Source organism: Acartia tonsa, chromosome 5 (assembly GCF_053477335.1).
Source record: "Acartia tonsa isolate MP-2025a chromosome 5, ASM5347733v1, whole genome shotgun sequence".
Classification (NCBI taxonomy): Eukaryota; Metazoa; Arthropoda; class Copepoda; order Calanoida; family Acartiidae; genus Acartia; species Acartia tonsa.
The window spans coordinates 43,613,374-43,633,049 of NC_137264.1; the positions used below are offsets into that span (position 1 = coordinate 43,613,374).

Here is a 19,676-nt window from a genome sequence, read left to right on the forward strand (position 1 = left end):
TTATAAGCGAAGCAACTCTATAATGAAGTCCTAAAAATATAAGTATGTCCATAAACATTATTCTGTATCAAGCAGTTTTTCAACAATTTTACTTACAATTTTGCTTCGACATTTATATATTTATATTCTGATTATTCAGTTCTGACACTATACAAGTGTTAGTGTCCGTTTGTCCTACCGTTTCAGTGCTTCGCTTTTATGGATGTTGTCATCCTTGTTTAATATGCAATAAGGGGGGGTTTTTTAATGCAACCATCTCGTAATCAATGTATAAATGGCACTTAGAATTCGAATTTTGACCTCAAATTTTGCATGAGTAATCCTTGGTAGGTCTATTTTCCCTAAATCGAACAAAAAGTTGGAAAAGTAACGGCTGGCAGCTGGCGGCTCAGCCGTTTAGCCGTTTTTTGCCTATTTTCAGGGCAAATTCATCATTAATTACGTAGGAATCAACTTTTTAAAACATATTTTTGGTTTAATTCATGTTAAATGATAGCAATAACCATTTTTAAAATTTCTTGTACCATCTGCTAAACGGCTAGAACCGGCTGAAAACGGCTGGGAGCTGCCAAGAGTATGAATAGTTGATAGGGCATGTGACATGTCTAGGGGTAGGTTTTTATGGTTGCTGAGCTCAAAAATACTACCAAAAATAGTGGAAGCTCAATCATATGGCAGCTGGGTAACGGCCGCTGCTGAGCTGGGAGCTGCCAAGAGTTGAATGTGTAGATAGGGCTTGTGATATGTCTAGGGGTAGGTTTTTATGGTTGCTGAGCTTAAAAATGCTACCAAAAATAGTGGCAGCCCATCAATATGGCAGCTGGGTAACAGCTGCAGCTCAGCTGGTAGCGGCCAAGAGTAGAATGGGTAGATAGGGCTTTTGACATGTCTAGGGGTAGGTTTTTATGGGTGCTGAGCTCAAAAATGCTATCAAAAATAGTGGCAGCTCATCCATATGGCAGCTGGGTAACGGCCGCTGCTCAGCTGGGAGCAGCCAAGAGTAGAATGAGTAGATAGAGCTTTTGACGTGTCTAGGGGTAGGTTTTTAGGGGTGCTGAGCTCATAAATACTATTAAAAATAGTGGCGGCCCATCCACATGGCAGCTGGGTAAAAGCTACAGCTCAGCTGGAAGCGGCCAAGAGTAGAATGAGTACATAACGCCTGTGAGGTGTCTAGGGATAGGTTTTATTGGGTGCTGAGCTCAAAAATACTACCAAAAATAGTGGCCGCCTATCAATATGGCAGCTGGGTAACAGCTGCAGCTCAGCTGGTAGCGGCCAAGAGTAGAATGGGTAGATAGGGCTTGTGACATGTCTAGGGGTAGGTTTTTATGGGTGCTGAGCTCAAAAATGCAATCAAAAATAGTGGCAGCCCATTCACATGGCAGCTGGGTAAAAGCTACAGCTCAGCTGGGAGCGGCCAAGAGTAGAATGAGTTCATAGGGCTTGTGACGTGTTTAGGGGTAGGTTTTCATGGGTGCTGAGCTCAAAAATGCTACCAAAAATAGTGGCGGCCCATTCATATGGCAGCTGGGTAACAGGGGTAGGTCTGAGCTTAAAAATGCTACCAAAAATAGTGGCAGCCCATTCATATGGCAGCTGGGTAACAGCTGCAGCTCAACTGGGGGCAGCCAAGAGTAGAATAAGTAGATAGGGATTGTGACGTGTCTAGGGGTAGGTTTTTATGGGGGCTAAGCTCAAAAAAAATACCAAAAATAGTGGCAGCCCATCCATATGGCAGCCGGGTAACAGCTGCAGCTCAGCTGGTTGTGGCCAAGGGTAGAATGAGAAGATAGAGCTTCTGATGTGTCTAGGGGTAGATTTTATTAATGCTGAGCTCAAAATTACTACCAAAAAGAGTGATGGTCCATCCATATGGTTGCTGGGTAACAGGGGTAGGTCTGAGCTTAAAAATGCTACCAAAAATAGTGGCAGCCCATCCATATTGCAGCTTGGTAACAGCTGCAGCTCAGCTGGGAGCAGCCAAGAGTAAAATGAGTACATAGGGCTTGTGACGTGTCAAGGGGTAGGTTTTAATGGGTGCTAAGCTCAAAAAAACTACCAAAAATAGTGGTGGCCCATCCATATGGTTGCTGGGTAACAGCTGCAGCTGTGCAGTAATCCGTTGTTTAAGACTCAGCTGTAAGCACTTTTTGGGACTAATGAAGGATAACCCAGCTGCCATATTGATGGGCTGCCACTATTTTTGGTAGCATTTTTGAGCTCAGCACCCATAAAAACCTTCCCCTAGACATGTCACAAACCTTATCTACCCATTCTACTCTTGGCCCCTCCTAGCTGAGCTGTAGCTGTTACCCAGCTGCCATGTGGATGGGCCGCCACTATTTTTGGTAGTATTTTTGAGCTCAGCACCCAATAAAACCTATCCCTAGACACCTCACAGGCGTTATGTACTCATTCTACTCTTGGCCGCTTCCAGCTGAGCTGTAGCTTTTACCCAGCTGCCATGTGGATGGGCCGCCACTATTTTTAATAGTATTTATGAGCTCAGCACCCCTAAAAACCTACCCCTAGACACGTCAAAAGCTCTATCTACTCATTCTACTCTTGGCTGCTCCCAGCTGAGCAGCGGCCGTTACCCAGCTGCCATATGGATGAGCTGCCACTATTTTTGATAGCATTTTTGAGCTCAGCACCCATAAAAACCTACCCCTAGACATGTCAAATGTTTTATTAAAATATATTACAAGAATAGGGGGTTGGGGTTGTTGTAATATTAGGGATAGATATTCTAAAAATAAATTCGTTTTGGGGCTTGGGTATAACCTGTTGTTAAAAAAAAAGGAAAATTTTTCTAGTATGCTAAGCATTTTTCACGTTTAATGGAGTAAAAAGGGAAAAGTGGTTCGTTAACTATGTAAATTTGTATGTTGTCATTCAATTTTGCATTTATTATTAAAAGTATGCTTCCAAAAGTGTAGGAATATTTGGAAAAACCGAATATTGTTAATATCCATTGAAAGGAAATTATAGCTTAAAGATTGTTTTGAAAAAGATAATAGGACATCAATAATTTTTTGTATTGCGCAATAGATTAAAACTAAAGTTTTTTTTTTATTTATTTACTAGGTTAAACAAAATCGTACGTACAATTGCTTTACATATTCTTTTTTTATGCATATTTGCAATCAGAAAAATTTACTTTGATTTAAATGTTTAATTACGAATTTATTTCCATTAGAATATTTTATTTATTTGTCTCAAACATCATTAAAATAAAAACATATGAATTGACTATTTATCATGATAAAAAATGTTTAGTTGGAATCGAAAAACCAATATACATTAAATGGACGTAAGGACAGGCTAACCTTAAGCATATGAAAGATTCGCTTATTGTAAAATTGTTGTAGGGATATTTTTAAAACAATATAATGTTGTAAAGTTTTATATAGGTGTATCCTTGGAATTTGGGTTCATTTTACGACATATTTGATGCTTCGCCCTTAGCGAGAGTGATATCTTGATTTATTTGCAAAACTAGCTATGTTTTAAAGCAAAGTTTTTAATGAGCATCAATGAGTCTATTTGTTTTATGATTTTAAAAATTAATAAATTTGGTTTTAGGTTTGATCAAGAGTGACAAAATCCATAAAGCGAAGCTTTAGAAAGATATGATTGAAAAATATGGGTATCGACTTTTGCGTGACGTCATGGAAATTGTTATTTTTGGTAAAATCGCTTATTTACAATATAATATTTAAGGACCTACTTACATTTTTTGAGTTCGATTATATAAATGCTTTGCTTATAGCGTTATGCGCTGTTGTTCTGGGGATCAATATTTTTTTTTTAAAAATTCAGAATGATCCAATTTTTTCTCATGAATGGAATTTTTGTTAGAAAGACTTAAAAATCGGTATGTTTGAGATGGGCATACGTATATTCTGGTATAGAGTTGCTACGCTTACTAGATTTCTTCAGATGGACGCACGGTTTACTCTTATTATAGAAAAGTTTTCGTCGTTTTTGTTTACAAACTAATAATATTTTTCGTTGGAAATGATTTCTGTTAGATAAGCATATATCTTTTGTTTTGAAGCGTATATTGTTAAAAATTTGTTATGGACAAAAACAGGGTTTATGGATGGGTCAATGTAAAAAAATAAAGTATTTTGCAAATCTAAATCAGGTTAGGAATTAAGGGTTTAGTGTTCGTGGTAATTTAAGTTTGCAAAATTTTGAAACTAATTTGATCGTGAAAAAAATCTGTGTGATTATTGTAAATTTAAAAAAATGGGTAATATGGTATTTATGCAAATGTTTATCTGTCGTTGACGTGATTGCCGTGACAGACGGACAGACAATTAATTAGGTATAGAGTCGCTTTGTTCTAAAGATTCTTCTTGGAAATCAAAAATTTGTTTTTGGATTTAATAAAAATCATAAAGTCACGAAATTGTTCAATTATTTGATAGTAAGAAGTTACTTTTTGTGTAATGATTGAACTAAAACCTTATTTTTTGTTGGATTGTCTATTTATTTGAATATGAAAAATTTCTGCAAAAACGTCATTACGCTTATAAAAGTAAAAATAAAAAAATGTAAAGTTATTCTGTAGAAGTTGAGTTGGCAAATCATACAATTAATTTGTTTAATTACTTGATTTATTTGGGGAATTTGAATTAAAATATTTGAAAAATTTCTGTTTATATGACATTTTTATTTTGCTAAGGAATAAAATCACGAAACCTCTCAATATCTTTATTTGCATGAGTCTCCCCCCCCCCCCCCCGAAAGCGAGAAAAATCAGGCGGGGCTGGAGGGAGGTAGTTCTATTTTCGGGGAAAGTTCCAGAAAGGTAACTAATAAGGCAAAAGCAAGAAAAATAATTAAATAAAAAAATTATAATGTTGAGAAAGTTTATTTTGTTAAAAATTGATCGGACGAAGTTAGTTGCGTAGTACGATTCTAAGGTTATTTAAACAAGGATGACAGCATCCATAAAAGTGAAGCACTGAAACAGTATGACAAACAGACATTAACATTTATATATTGTCAAAACTGAATAATCAAAATATAAATGTATAAGAGTCGAAGCAAAATTGTAAATGAATGTGTTGAAGAACTGTGTTATATAGGGTAATTTTTATGGACATATTTACATCGGAAAGACGTGATTATAGAGTCGCTTCGCCTATAACATTATGTATATAAACGGTATAATATGTACAATTTTAGGGGAGCAACGAGAAAGATATTCCAGGCAAGAAGTTAACAGAATTTGTCGTGGAGGTAAGAAAAATCAAAAAGAAAATCAAGTTTTGTTTAGTGGGGAAAGAAAATTGAGCGAATTATTATTGTATGCAAAAAAAATTATGAGCTAATTTTCCTTAAAGTAGGAGGGAAAAGGCATGAAAGCCGAAAATAAGAAATAAAACGTACCGACAGACAAACTAATTTCATGAGTGCCTTGCTACGGGATTGGTTCTTATCGATCATATGAGGGGGCGGGGGTGGGTAGGTGAATTGACAAGATTGGAAAAAGGTGTTTGGGTGTTGTAACAACAAAAATTCATGTGTCATTTGGGTGTATGAATTTTGGAATAAACGCAGAATAAAAAAAAATAAAAACGTATAATAAATGCTTATATGAATCTGTAATTTTAAGAAAAAAAAAAAAAAAAAATAGTATTAGTTGGCGGCATTGTTCAGACTAAAAAAATTGCAAAATGTTTTGGTTGGTTTAAATGACAGCCATGGGCCTGGAATTTTTTGAAAACCTAAACCATTATAAATACAGGAGGGGTCTTATAGACCATTAACAGGGATGAATAGGGATGGTAAACCACAATTTTTGAAAATGGATATACGGACGGTCCGGTGACTAATGTTGTTAAATCTTTTCTGACTTGTATTTAAATATTTACAGGGGAAGGTAGAAAACGATGGAACAAATTTTCCGGGCTTGGAGGAACAAAGACAGGTATTGTTGCGGACGAACCGACTTGAAATACAGAAAAGCCTTGTCATTTCTTTGCAAAAAAAACTATAAATTTTGATGTAAAATGGTATGTCTAACAATCAAAATCAAGCGAACTTCGTTTCGAATATTTGTATCATTATAAAAACGATACGCGACCTATGTGAAGCATACTCAATTTTAAATTTTTTTTAAATTTTGGCAAGAGATTGGTTTTAATGATATTCCTAAAAAATACACAAATTTAATCTCGGCCCATAGATTATCCGTCAAGATATGCTTATTTAAGATTTGGAGGGATAGGACCATGGGGTATAGTTTTGTTCAGAAATCAATATTTGTATATATCTTAAGAAATAAGTAATAGTTATTTGTAAGAGGCAAATTTACAGTAAGGATATGAAACTATTCGTTTTAAATGCAATTGTTTTATTGTATTTAAGTACGTTGGGGTTCATTCGTTGAAAATATGACATACATTTAGTTTAAAACTGTAATATCTACCAATTTCCATATGTTAAGGTGAAGCCTTCTATCATGTTCAAATATAAAGTTTAATATATACAGAATGAAAAATTGAATGGCCTTGGGTATTGTGAAAAATTGGGGCGGGGGGGGATTAGGGCCCAAATTGATAAATAAGGCAGGTATAAGGTAAGGTGGGAGTGGGAGGGGATTTTGGGGGGAAATTCCTACAAGGTGGTTGGGAGGGGGAACTACGTGTTCGAAATATGGTATTATGTTTCCCAATGGGGGGGGTTAGGGTGGGAGGGGTGATATAATGGATTTACCTAGATTAATATACAGATAGCAAGTGGCCAGGGATAAAATGGACCACTAAAGCAAATGTAAATATTTTGTTTTGCTTACTGAATGAATGTTTAAGTCAACGTCAATTTCTAACTTGTTTGTTAAAAAAAAATAATTCCAATTCTCTAATATCCCTGAGGTGTAAGAAAAACCATTTGAAACTAATCGATATTTTTGAAGCCAAAGCTATTTCCAAAGTCATTTTCGAAGCCAAGAATAGTTTTAGATAAAAGATAAGAGTAAAAAGTAAAATATTAGGCAACATACCATGAAATCCCTGTTAGGGATTTGAAAATACGTCAAATTTTGGCATTTCCAATTATATACAACGCAAAAGGCCTTTTATGGCTTTTGGAATTTGATTTAGAAGAAAGAAAAGAATAATTATGGATTCTTTTGTTGTCAAGGCTATTTTGTTCAGGCGTAGATTATTTACTGATTTTGTTGTGAAGTAGAAAACAAAAACTAGATTAGCTTTACTTTCCATTAAGCCTATGTAAAAACTAAGTTTGAGAATAATTTTCAATGAACATGAATAACGTAATTTATGAAGTTGAATAAAACATAAAAAGTTAAAATTTTTTAGGAGATGTCGGTTCAGCCAGAAGGTTGGGAAGCCGGACTGGTGATAGTCGCTGTTGTATTGGTCTACTTAACAGGTCGGTATGAAGGGGCGTAAGGAGATGTTCGTTAATATGCCCCTAGAGGCTGCGGCTGGGGGGGAAGGTATGAGAGAAAAATATGTAAGAGATGATTTGTTTTAAGAGTGGCCACAGCTTAAGGGAAGAAAGGAAAAAAATTCATGTTGTAATTATCAAAGACGCATGAAATAAACGGTTCGACAAGATTGACAGACCAACAAACAAGATAGACAGACAACCAAACACAGAAAAGCTGCGCTTTGCTGAACAATATTTTTTGTTTGTCTTTGAAGGAAAGTGGGCCCACTCCGCGAATGGGCAGTAAATTTTGGTTCGACCTTTTCAGATAATCATTGTATTGGGTATGAATGCACGGTGCATAGGGATAAGGGGTAAACAATGAATGAAAGTATACAACTTTAACTTAGGGTATGAGAAATAAAACTTGGTAAAGTCGAAAAAGAAAAGAAAGTACAAGAAATAAAATAAAAACATTGGGAAAGTCTTCATGTTATGAAGCACAATGGTCCAAGGAGGGACAAAATGCGGAATTTTTTTACTACCAAAAGGTTAATGAGGCGATGTATTGTAATTCAAAATTTGCGATGTAAATGGGTATACATTCGTTACAATGGAAGTGTCAGTAAAATTGCATAAAAAAAATGAAAGCTGTTAACAAAAAAAATGTAATATTTTAGAATGGAGGGCTGCTATGGCTATAATGCGAGGAAGAAACAGTTGGAACTGTAAGGTAAAAATACTTTAACTTATAAGTATAGCTTAAATAGAGATATGAGATAAAGAACTGCTGCAAAAAAAAATCTCAAGAATTGACGGTAACAACCATAGGAGCGGCGCATCTAGAAAACAAATTAAGCAATGAACACAAAAGTAATAAAAGCTACATGTTAAATATTACTGAGATAAACCAAGTGACATAATGAAATGTAGAATAGCTTTGCAAAAAGAATGAAATATGTCTAGTTCACATAAAAATATATATCGAGTATATAAGGAAAAAAAAAATTTAAAATGTAATCACTGCACAAACCTTTGTAATAAAAAAAACAAAAAAAAACTATAAACCAAATATTTTGTTTCAGGAGAAACCAGCTTATGATAAGTGTAACAAAGGGATTTGCCAGTCCAAAAAAGAAGAAAAGGAGCTGCTATGAAAATAACCAAAGTTAAAAGTCAAAAACAAAAGTTATTGCGATTCCGCGAAAAGTCGGGGAGCCACTGCTGGGTAACGGAAAACAGTGACACAGATGAAGAAGAAGAGATCCACGTAATGCCAGATCTACCCTCTGATATTCCCTTAACATCTAAATTCTCTATCACGGGAAAATGCGGCAACCTGAACATATCTTTTGAGATAGACACTGGCAGTGGCCACTCTATCATCAATAAAGAAACTTTTGATCAAATAGAACCTAAAAATATCCTAGAAGTTAGACAACCTACTAAAACTGCTAGAGACTTCTCAGGAAACGAGATACCTTTCCTTGCAGAAGTCCTTCTCAATATTGTTTTTGACAAATGTTCAGTAAAACAAACTTTCCTTGTTTCCTGTTTTCCTAACAGCACTAATTTGATAGGTGCTGACTGTCTGCGCTCGAAACGAATAAATTGGGAAATAGACGGTGACTGCAAGGTTTTTCTAGTGTTCAAAAATTGGGAGACCAAAACCGTCCTACAGAAGTTACCTGTACAAGAGAATAAGCTGTTTCCAGTTTTCGCCCAAGATACTATACAACTACCAGGAGGTGAAACGACAACATTATCCGCCAAACTGCTGGAAGCGAATATAAATTTCATCAACACCAAGGAGATCGAAAACACAATTGGCTTCACCACACTCAAACATAACTTCTTCCCTCAAGAAATCACAGGTCTTTGCTCTTTAGAGGGGGATGGCACACTACAGATCCCAATCCAAAATCACGAATTTGGCAGTAAAACTATTTTCAAAGGTGAAAAAATAGGAACTTTTGAGTTGTTACCAAAAAACTCCAAAATATACAACCCCACACTGAAAATAATGGAGACAGTCAACTCTGAATCTAAAATAGAACCCAACATTAGCAACAGCGCTAAAATTTTAGAAGAAAAACTCAAACATCAAACTTGCAAGAAACCCAAGGTTAACAAAACCGAAAGAAAACTAGAACAAGAAAATCTCAGAAACCCGAACGTTAACAAAATAAAACTTTCTGAACCTGGAGACAAGTCAGAAGCTGGAGACATTAGTGATATCATCGAAGAAGCGACACAACCCATGAAAATCAAAGTTGGCCCAGAAATTTGGGAAGAGGTACTAAAAAATGTACCGCCTCACCTCAAAGGTAAAGTCTTCAAACTCCTGACAAAAGATTTTCCGAACGTAGTAAGCAAAAGTAATACCGATTTTGGGGACTGCACCCTGCCCAACAGCGAGTTTCAAATAGAACTCACCTCATCAAACCCCAATGTTACGAGCAAACCATACAAGTTGCATCACATATTTGAACAACAAATCCAAGAAACAATAGAAGAGATGATACAAAACAAACTACTTATCCCTGAATCAAGCCCATACTCTTCCGGCATATTTATACGCCCTAGACCAGATGCCACTAATACAGGCAATGTCCGAGTCAGAGTCATAACAGACTATAGACAACTAAACAGTGTCACAAAAGCAGATCTCTTCCCTTTACCGAGTATGAAAATGCTCTTACAAAAATTGAGTGGTCAGCAATATTTTATCTTGCTTGACCTAAAGGATTCCTACCAGTCCATAAGGATCAAGGAATCCGATAGGTTTAAAGCAAGTATATTGACCTCCTTCGGTCAATATCAACCATGCCGTATGGGCTATGGGTTCAAGAATGCCCCTAGTTGGTTTAGTAGACAAATCTCTAGAGTAATCGTTGGTCTATCCAACGCAGCCAACTATATGGATGATATTATCATCTTTGGCAAATCTTATGAGGAAGCATTCAATGCTTTCCAAGAAGTTATAAAACGATTAGACTCAGCCGGATTTAGAATTAGCCTACCAAAACTCAAGATGTTTCAACCAGAATTAAAACTTCTAGGCATGATCATCAGTCAGGATGGCATCCAATGCGATCCATCCAAGGTCGAAGGCATTGTCGAGTTTCCTGAACCTACAACTAAACAACAAGTAATGCGATTCTTAGGATGTTGCAACTTCTGCAGTGACTTTATACCAAATTACAGCCAAATATCAGCTCCACTGTACAAATTAACCTCTTCTCCAAATGAAAGAATTACCTTAAACAAGGAGGAAAGACATGCTTTCAACAAACTCAAGCAAATGATAAGCAAACCTACCATGTTAAACTTTGTTGACAGTACCAAACCCATCTTCTTAGAAGTAGATGCCAGTGGCTCAGCATATGGAGCAGTGGCATACCAAGTTGATTCTTATTCACCAGAAGACATACCGAAACTAAAAGTTGCACAAGCCGAAATAATGTCTAAGAAACCAACAGAACTCACTGATTCCTTACGCAAGATTATCAATGACTACATAAGCAAAGATGAAATAATTGATTATGATGTAGACCTCAAACCTTCTGGCTCCACACAAACGGAAGAAGAACTTTTTCAAGATGACGTGTTCCCGTATGCAAACACAGAAATCAAACCCTTGAAGAGAAAAAATGTCATCTTCGTTCCAAGAACGATCTTTTTTACAAGCAAGAAATTCAGTGAAACCCAAATGCGTGGATGGAGCTCACTTATGAAAGAACTCTTTGCTATCCTTGATATATGTGAAAAAAGGGCAGATTACCTTTCAATAGGTAAGGAAGCCATAATATTGAGCGACTGCGCGGCAGTCACTTATCTTTTTCATCAAGCTAAGAGCAATAGTCTCATGGCTAGATACCTATCAAGACTAAGCCAGTTTCCATTCAAGATCATGGTCAAACACAAAGCTGGTGAAAAACTATGCTTGGCTGACAACTTATCCAGAGTTTATACACTAGATCCGGAAAGAGACGAGAACAAGATACCACACAATCAGGGGATTCTAGTGAAGACTCCTTTCCAATTTGGAGACATCATAGGACCAGAGGATATTATTGAGGCCATAAGCAATAGTGAAGACCCAATAGTAATACCAACTTCATCTGACCTTATAAGTAAATTCATTCAAACAGAAGATTGTTGTGAAACAGCCATAAACAAAATAGAAGTGATAAACTCCATCAAAGGAGAAATACTAAAAGAAATAAAAAATTCATTGACTAGAGACAAATATATTGCTGCTCAACAAGAAGAACTAAAGGAAACGTATCAGGAATTAACAACAAACGAAAGAGCAGACAAGAAATTGATAGATGGAATAGTAATGATAAAATTCGGGAATACTTTCCGAAGACTTACTCCCCCATCCCTCAGAAATGCCATCATTTCAAGAACTCACTTGTTGGGTCACCTGTCTAGCAGAAAGTTAATCAAAATCATACAAACAACTGATTTCTGGCCAGGAATGAAGAAGGATATTAAAGATTTTTGTAAAACTTGTCTATCCTGCTTGTGGATCCGACCACCTAGAGGTCAACAATACAAACTGGGTTACCCGGTGACGGGGCAACTTGGCGAAGTTATGCAGATAGATGTGGTATCAGGTCTAAAACGTACGGAAAAAGGTAGCTACTTTGCTACCTGTATAGATACTTTTTCAAGATTTGTGATTGCTTTTCCCTTACGGAATGATAAATCAGAGGAAATAGTCAACAAACTAGAGACATATGTCTTCTCATTATTTGGTCCCCCCCGAATCATCGTAACAGATGGAGCAATGAATCTAGGAAAAAGCGTAAAAATGCAAGAACTATGCAACCTTTATCAGACTCAAATAAAAATAAGATCGCCATACAGTTCAAGAAGCTTAGGTATGTGCGAAAGGGCACACTCGTCAATACTAAATCTTGTTCGATCACTGTCAGACTCATTTGAAACAAACTGGTCACACAATTTACCTCTGGCTGTAGCCATTTATAACAGTACACCACATCTAGCCACAGGGTTTTCCCCATACGAGATCAGATTTGGTTACAGAAATCGTATGTGGGACCCTGTGGACAAAGATATTCTATTCAGAATAAAAGAGACCAACCTAAATGCTTTCTCCTCCAACCATCGTAAGAAATTAAAAGCTATACATGACAGAGCCCTCGCCAATGACAAAAAGTATAAAGAAGAAATGAGAAAAAAGGGAGGTCGTACAGCAGAGTTCACTGAAGGAAGTTTCATTTTGGCATTGAACAAAACACCAGCGGTTAATGAAAAGATAAAGTTGCGACCGAAGTACTATGGTCCATTCATCGTACGCACAAATCTTGAAAGCGTTGTTCTGGCCGAATCTGTTCTAAATGGAAAAACAACGTACATACACAAGAACTTTATACGACTAATTCCTGAAAAAAGTCTTGCCAGATATAGAGACATGCCCCTTTATGCTAAAAAGATCTTTGGAGGAGGAGTAGATTGGCAACATTGGGAAGATCTACACAAAGAAAACAATCTAATGGAACTAATAAAGTTAAGAAATACCGGAAATACAGAATATGGTGTAGAAAACCCAGGCGTCATTGACGAATTCCAACCAACTTTAGAAGCACCTGAAGAACTTGTTGAAAATAACGAGCAAGTTGTTAACCCCACTGGTAGCTCTACTGAAGACGAACCAGATCTTGAACAACCTACGCAAGAACAAAATTCTGAAGAAATGAATGTCGGTAATCGCCGAGTCAGGTTTGAAATCCCTGAAACTCAAGAGAGACCTAAGCGTTTAATTAAAGCTCCCTCAAAGCTAAACTTGTAAATAAATCATTTAAATGTGTATACTTAATCTTGTAATTATTTTATAGTACTTCTTTTGATCATGTATATATATATATATTGTTGTATAACATATCTGATTTTATTTAATAAATGTTTGGCCGGGTGCTAAAGTAAAACCTTGCCGAATAAGTCCAGTTCACATAATAAAAAAAATATATTTGTAATTATAATACCAAGAATGCTAACAATTTTACTATTGACTCTATTTGCTTTCAGATTCATATAAAATGATAGTTGTAATATTTATATTACAACTTATCACCAATACAAAGTCATGGATAAGACTTAGCGACCAAGCACCCGATGGCAACCACTTCATTAAGGAGAATAACCCAACTGTTATCTGTGAAACACAAAGTGTTACCCTAACGAAAGTAGAAATAAAAAAAGAACTGGATGCTCTCGCAGATAAAATAGAAAAAACCACAGACAAGATAACAACTTTCGCAGACACAACAACCAAAACTTTTACGGAAAGAAAAAAATTCTCAACATTGGGAGGAATACGTTTAAGAATAGGAACAACTACACAAGGATATAAAGCAGCAGTACTTGATTGTGAGTCTGATGATTCTGTGCTTATGAAAGTAACGAATGAAAATTACAAAACTGTTAAAACAATGATAACTACCTTAACACCAAACAATAAAAATATCTGGTTACCTGCCAAACCTTATAAAATCCCAATTTACGAGGATAACACAAAGATTCCAACTGAAATATGTAATCAACCAACAACAATAAATTTCAATAATCTAAATCAGGAATCGCAATGCGCATATCTAAACATAGATTTGTTGACATTTGAAACGGATGTTTGTACTGCACAGAAACAATACCTATGCCAATCAAGGTTACAACCAAGTGATATTGCCAAAATTGTACTACAAAAGGAAAATTTCCTTTCTCTACAATTCCAATACAAATATACTAGTGAAAAATTACTTTATACCTTAAAACAACTACCCTCTGCAAGCGAAATACCAACAACTCAAAGGAACTTCATCAAACAGGAAAATATTGAAATTTTGGAAGGATTCAACAGCTTAAAAACTGCCACATTCAAAAGTGCGGTAGACACCCTTTCAGAGTACATCAAGAACAAGATAAATTCCATTACTTCCTACATCTCCTTTATCGAATCAAGAGAGATGAACCTTATTTTCGCTACTGTTCCGGCACCAACAACAACAACAACCATATCAACAACTGACACTCTAAGTTCTACAACCACAACAACAACAACAACACCTATAACAACAACAACACTTGAAACGACCACAACAAATCTCCAAAAATCAAACAACCTTGAAAAGGAACCTTACTCCATAATCCAATCCACCACTCAACATAACGATTCTACCCTTGTTATAAAATATCGAACTCTTACAAAGTGTTCAAACCACAAAACAATAACATTATACCCAATCTATGGCACCAAGAATAACCTACACAAAAACGTAACATTCTACCAAAACTTGTGTTATGAAGTAGATAAATCTTGCCAAAACGAACCTTGTCATATTAGTCAATACTCATTCAACCCTTGTTGTTCAAACATATTCAACAAGACCACACACACCTGCACTCCAGAAAACATATTTCCTAGCTTCTATTCACTCAATACAACAAATGTTGTATTCTCAGGAACTAAGACATGGATTAATGACTCGTGTGGAACTAATACATTAACTTACATGGGACATTTGGATCTTACAAACAACAAATGCTCCATAAACTCTGATCTTCCGTTCCTGACATACCCAATAACAGCAAACTTCTCAAAATTTCAGGGGGTGGATCCCAGCGAATACAACTCCACTGAATTTTATTCGCCCTCAGAAACCCTAACTATCCACAAAATACTCCCCTACGCGTCAACACTTGCAAGTGTATTTAGTGGCCTCATGTTAATAATCAGCATTATCATATGCTGCAAAAGGAAAAACAGAACTCCACAACGCTATGCAATTAGAGAACCAAGTCAAAAGGAAAACGTAACAACAAACTCCTGGTGGTGCTGTTGTTGCAACCAAGACCAATCAAACCAACAACCAGGGATACAAAGAAATGAAGAGATACAACTAAAACCATGTTTAAAGAAAACTAAACAAATGGAGGAAATCAGCTACCACTCATCCTCTGACTCCGACTAAAACCTTTAACATATATCTCATCCTCTGATTCTAACTAAAACTTTTTACATAATATATATATAGTTCAAATGTTAAATTATCATCTTTCGTAAAAAATATAACATAAAAAATTAACCACTTCATCTAGGCCCTATATGTTAAACTGAACAGCTAACAAACAATTTTAATAGACTTCATTTTTTTATTTTTCAGATAAAAATTTAAAAGTTCAATCAACATATTAAAATAAAAATTAAAACCAGCCAAGTATACAAAACAGTTTCAAGTCACTGCTGAGGTAAAACTAACTTTTTATATTGTAGTTTAGAATGTAGTTAAATCTAACACCGTAGGGTGGTCTAACGACTGCTCTAAAACATATAAACTTAGTAATTACACTAACACTTTAGAGTGATCTAACGATTGCTCTAGAATACCTAGTTATCTCATAATGTAGTCCTTAGATATATTAACACTTTTACTTTATCTAACAATTAATAATTATTTTTTTGTTTAGACAATGGAGGAACCAGAACCACCCCCCACCATTTTCATCAAATACATCAATGCGTTGGAGGAATTAGAACACTCAAAAAACAACGAGGTGTACTTCAAAGTTCAAGAAAACAAAGTGAAAGTCACAACACTAAACCCCTCTTACAGTCTTAGTGAAGATGGATTTCTTTACTATAAAGACATCCCAATCATAAAAACTTCAATCCTGTTAGAGATCTACAGTAAAAATAAATTAGAAGTTATATCTCAAACCCTTAAAGTGTGCAGAAGTTGTAGTACATTCTACTACAACTTCAAATCGCACAACGATAGTCAACATAAGAGAATAATAGAAAACATGTCTATTATTTCTTCATCCCCAAAAAATACAAACTCCGTCTTAGAATTTGAAATTGTTCACCAAACTGGACTAACAGAATATGCCCACTACAATCAAGATAAAAGATACATCATCCATACCGAAAGTGAAAACACCCGAATCATCTACCTCAAAATTAGAAACAAATCCAACAACAACATAAAAATAACAAAATGTGTAGCTGATAACTCCCAAAATGGCTTTATAGCCTGGTCAGCTGGAACACAAATGGGTAATCTGAGAATTTATCCATTTGGTGAAGAGTTACAGCCGAACACTCTGTCACAGAAAACTGTTGAAATAAGTGTACCAGGTCAATTTCCTGTCTCAAAAGATATGACCTTGAAGGTTAAAACAATAAACGAACAAACCAATGAGGAAAATCTTTATGACCTGTTACTCACAATCTTCAACAACTACCTTCCTCCTGGAGAAGAAGAAATACTAGAACCTAGAAATCACAGACACTGGGTTTGTGAAAAACGCGACAGAGACGAATCGCAGGACTATCTCAACACCAAAATCTGCCACACCCCTCCAAAAACCTTGTTTCAAACCTTAACCCCATACCAGCTGTTACAACATCAATTAATAAATCACCCCCCTCACTTACCTGTGACTGCAAAGTCATTGAATGTACCAAAAGAAGTTTTTGAGATTTATGAAATATTGAGCACCCCTACTAACAGAGATAATTGGAAGAAAAAGATAGCTCATTTTTTAAAAAGTGAGTTTGTGCACTATCTTACTTTCATGTTAAAAACCTGTCCAACCAAGGTCTTGAAAATAAACAAACTGGGACTAACATCCGAGTTAATCTTAGATCTAGACATGAATACCCTTAGCTCCTTGAATCTCAAGGCTAATGATCAAGTTCTCTTAAAGGTAGAGGACGAAGTCTTACCCGCTCAAATATCTGTAACCGAGATCAAACAAACTACTATCAAAGTAGAGTATCTCCCAAATGTCCCTTTGAACACACAAATCCAAATTGCTCCTACACTTAGGACAGCACCATTTGCCATTGGTTTCAGAGTTTTAGAAGATGCTGAAAGTTTAGACATCAGCCTAGCAACTAAGAATTATTTCTTACCCAACAGAATCATCACTCATGGTAAACCTACCCAAATTGAACCTGCTGACAAGGGTTTGGATAACTGTCAATTGGAAGCAGTTACAAAGATGAACCACTTAGCTCCAGGGGACACCTTCATACTGATGGGACCCCCGGGCACTGGTAAGTCCCGAACACTATTAGAGTTCATACATCAAAGGCTTTTGTTAAAAGAGACAGTTCTTCTGGTGTGTCCTACTAACTCAGCTATAGTGGATATCTTTGGAAAACTGAAGAAGTCCGAAACATTCAAAGATAGAAAAATCCTAAAAATCTCCAACCCAACAGCACGGGTGGAGAAAACCTGTGAAACCTACTGTCCCTTACTGACAGATGGCGACATGAGACACAAACTTCCACACCCAAAGCAAGTATATGACGCTGACGTCATTGTCTGCACATTGTTAACTTCTCACCGTCTTAACAATCTTAGCCCCTGCGAACCCACTACTGATACCAATGCAAAAGGATGGTCTAAGACATTTGATAATGTCATAATAGATGAGGCGGCCTTTTGCCCCGAATCTACTGTTCTAGTTCCCATCATCAGAAACATCACAGGAGGACAAAAGAAGTTCCGCTTGATATTATCTGGTGATCCCCTCCAACTTACACAGAGCCCTAACAGTGTCATAGTTACACAGCAAGAGGATATTATGACTAGATGTGCCAAATTTCTGTCAAAGCATGAAAGTAATTATCACTTTCTCATCAACAATTATCGCAGCAGCCACCAAATTGTGGATATCCTAAACAAGATCAGCTACAATGGAGAATTGGTTTGTAAAAGTGAGAAGGACGGTGAGGTAATAGTGATACATTGTGAAACTTCACAAAAATCACTCACTACCAAAAGTAAATTCAGCACCCCTGAAGCAGCCACTGTTGTCAGATATGTAAAAAATCAACCTGGAAACGAACCTTATTGTGTCTTGTCCTACTACAGAGGCCAGAAGATAACAGTATTGGCGGAAGCTGAAGCCAAAGGTTGCCGTAACATCTTCTCCACGACCATCGAAGATGTGCAGGGACAAGAGAGCAAGAATATTATCCTAACAACTGTTCTACCCCACATCCAGAATCCTTGGCACCTCTCAAAGAAACGTGCTAACGTTGTCGTGAGCAGGTGTCAGGATAATCTCACGTTAATTGGGGACCTCACCGAACTTCAAAGACACCCAATTCTCAAATACATACTACACTCTGCCACCAAAATCATCGCACCTGATAGTATCCGATCACAACTGGAAATTTCATCTTTCTTCCATAGAGAATCCAAAAGAAAGAAGGTGATATAAAAGTTTCTTGAATTCAAATTTAAAACAGCTTCTCTATTATTCACATTGTCTGTTTTATTACCTCAAATCAATGCTGTCATCAATTCTGTTTTTTTCATTTTTTATTTTTTTTATTTTTTTTGTTCATGATCACTTTAAATACATTAGCTGCAGTAACAAACCTTCAGTATTTATCTTGTCTTTTTGCCAATTCATTATATGGTGTATTATCATAAAAAAGGAATCGTTAGCATACTTGAAATATTTAACCTTACAATTTTTTTATTTTTTTTTGTTTAAGATTTTTTTGTTTTTGATTCACAATCACTTTAAGGCAAAATCTAACAATTGTTAGGAGAATCGCGGCTCAAATGTAATCAAGATTACTTCACATATAGCATACTCCCAACCCGACAATGTGTCAAAACTAAAGACTTTTAGACAAATAATTTAACTGCTTTTAAAAATTATTTAGATTTTGTAGTATAGATTTAAATTTAAGGTGGTCGAAAGACTGCCTTACAATAAATAAAATTTTTCTTTTATTCTAAACAAGATACAAAAATTGAATCGATTCCCAAATTTTACACTCTCGTGATTTTAAATGTTATATGATTTCTATATTTTATTGGACTTATTTTCTATTCCATAACACTTTTATAGTAGTAAATACACAATCGATCAACACTCATAGTTTTTGAGCTTCGCTACTTATGAACGTTGTCACCCTCGTTTTTAATCCATCTAAACCCCCCCCCCTCTCTTGTTTAACAGAATGAGTTGTCATATTTCATAAACTTTTTATAGTTAACACTAACTATACATACATTAACGTTAACCTTACTGCTTGCGGAGCTACTCTATAACTAAAAGATCTATTAAGACAAAAATGTTTTGATTTTAATGTACATAAAACTTGAGATAATATATACCCCCACGATTATAGTCCATATGTCTGTAATAAGTAGAAAACCCTTATTTTGTAAAAAGCCATGTAAATATAATTTTAACTTTGCTTC

The 19,676-nt window shown here is 35.8% G+C and overlaps 2 protein-coding genes across 2 annotated transcripts in view; both read left to right on the plus strand.

Annotated features, from left to right (window-relative positions):
- The window catches only part of LOC145319595 (uncharacterized), a 120,416-nt gene that overhangs the window by 81,358 nt on the left and 19,382 nt on the right, over nt 1–19,676 (plus strand). The gene's annotated exons all lie outside the window — the stretch shown is intronic.
- Nucleotides 4,258–9,569, plus strand: LOC145319866 (uncharacterized). Its single transcript, XM_080162270.1, has 6 exons — nt 4,258–4,269; nt 5,203–5,256; nt 5,894–5,947; nt 7,341–7,413; nt 8,094–8,146; nt 8,499–9,569. The coding sequence occupies exons 1-6, from the start codon at nt 4,258–4,260 to the stop codon at nt 8,568–8,570; spliced, it is 318 nt and encodes a 105-aa protein (XP_080018396.1). The 3' UTR covers nt 8,571–9,569.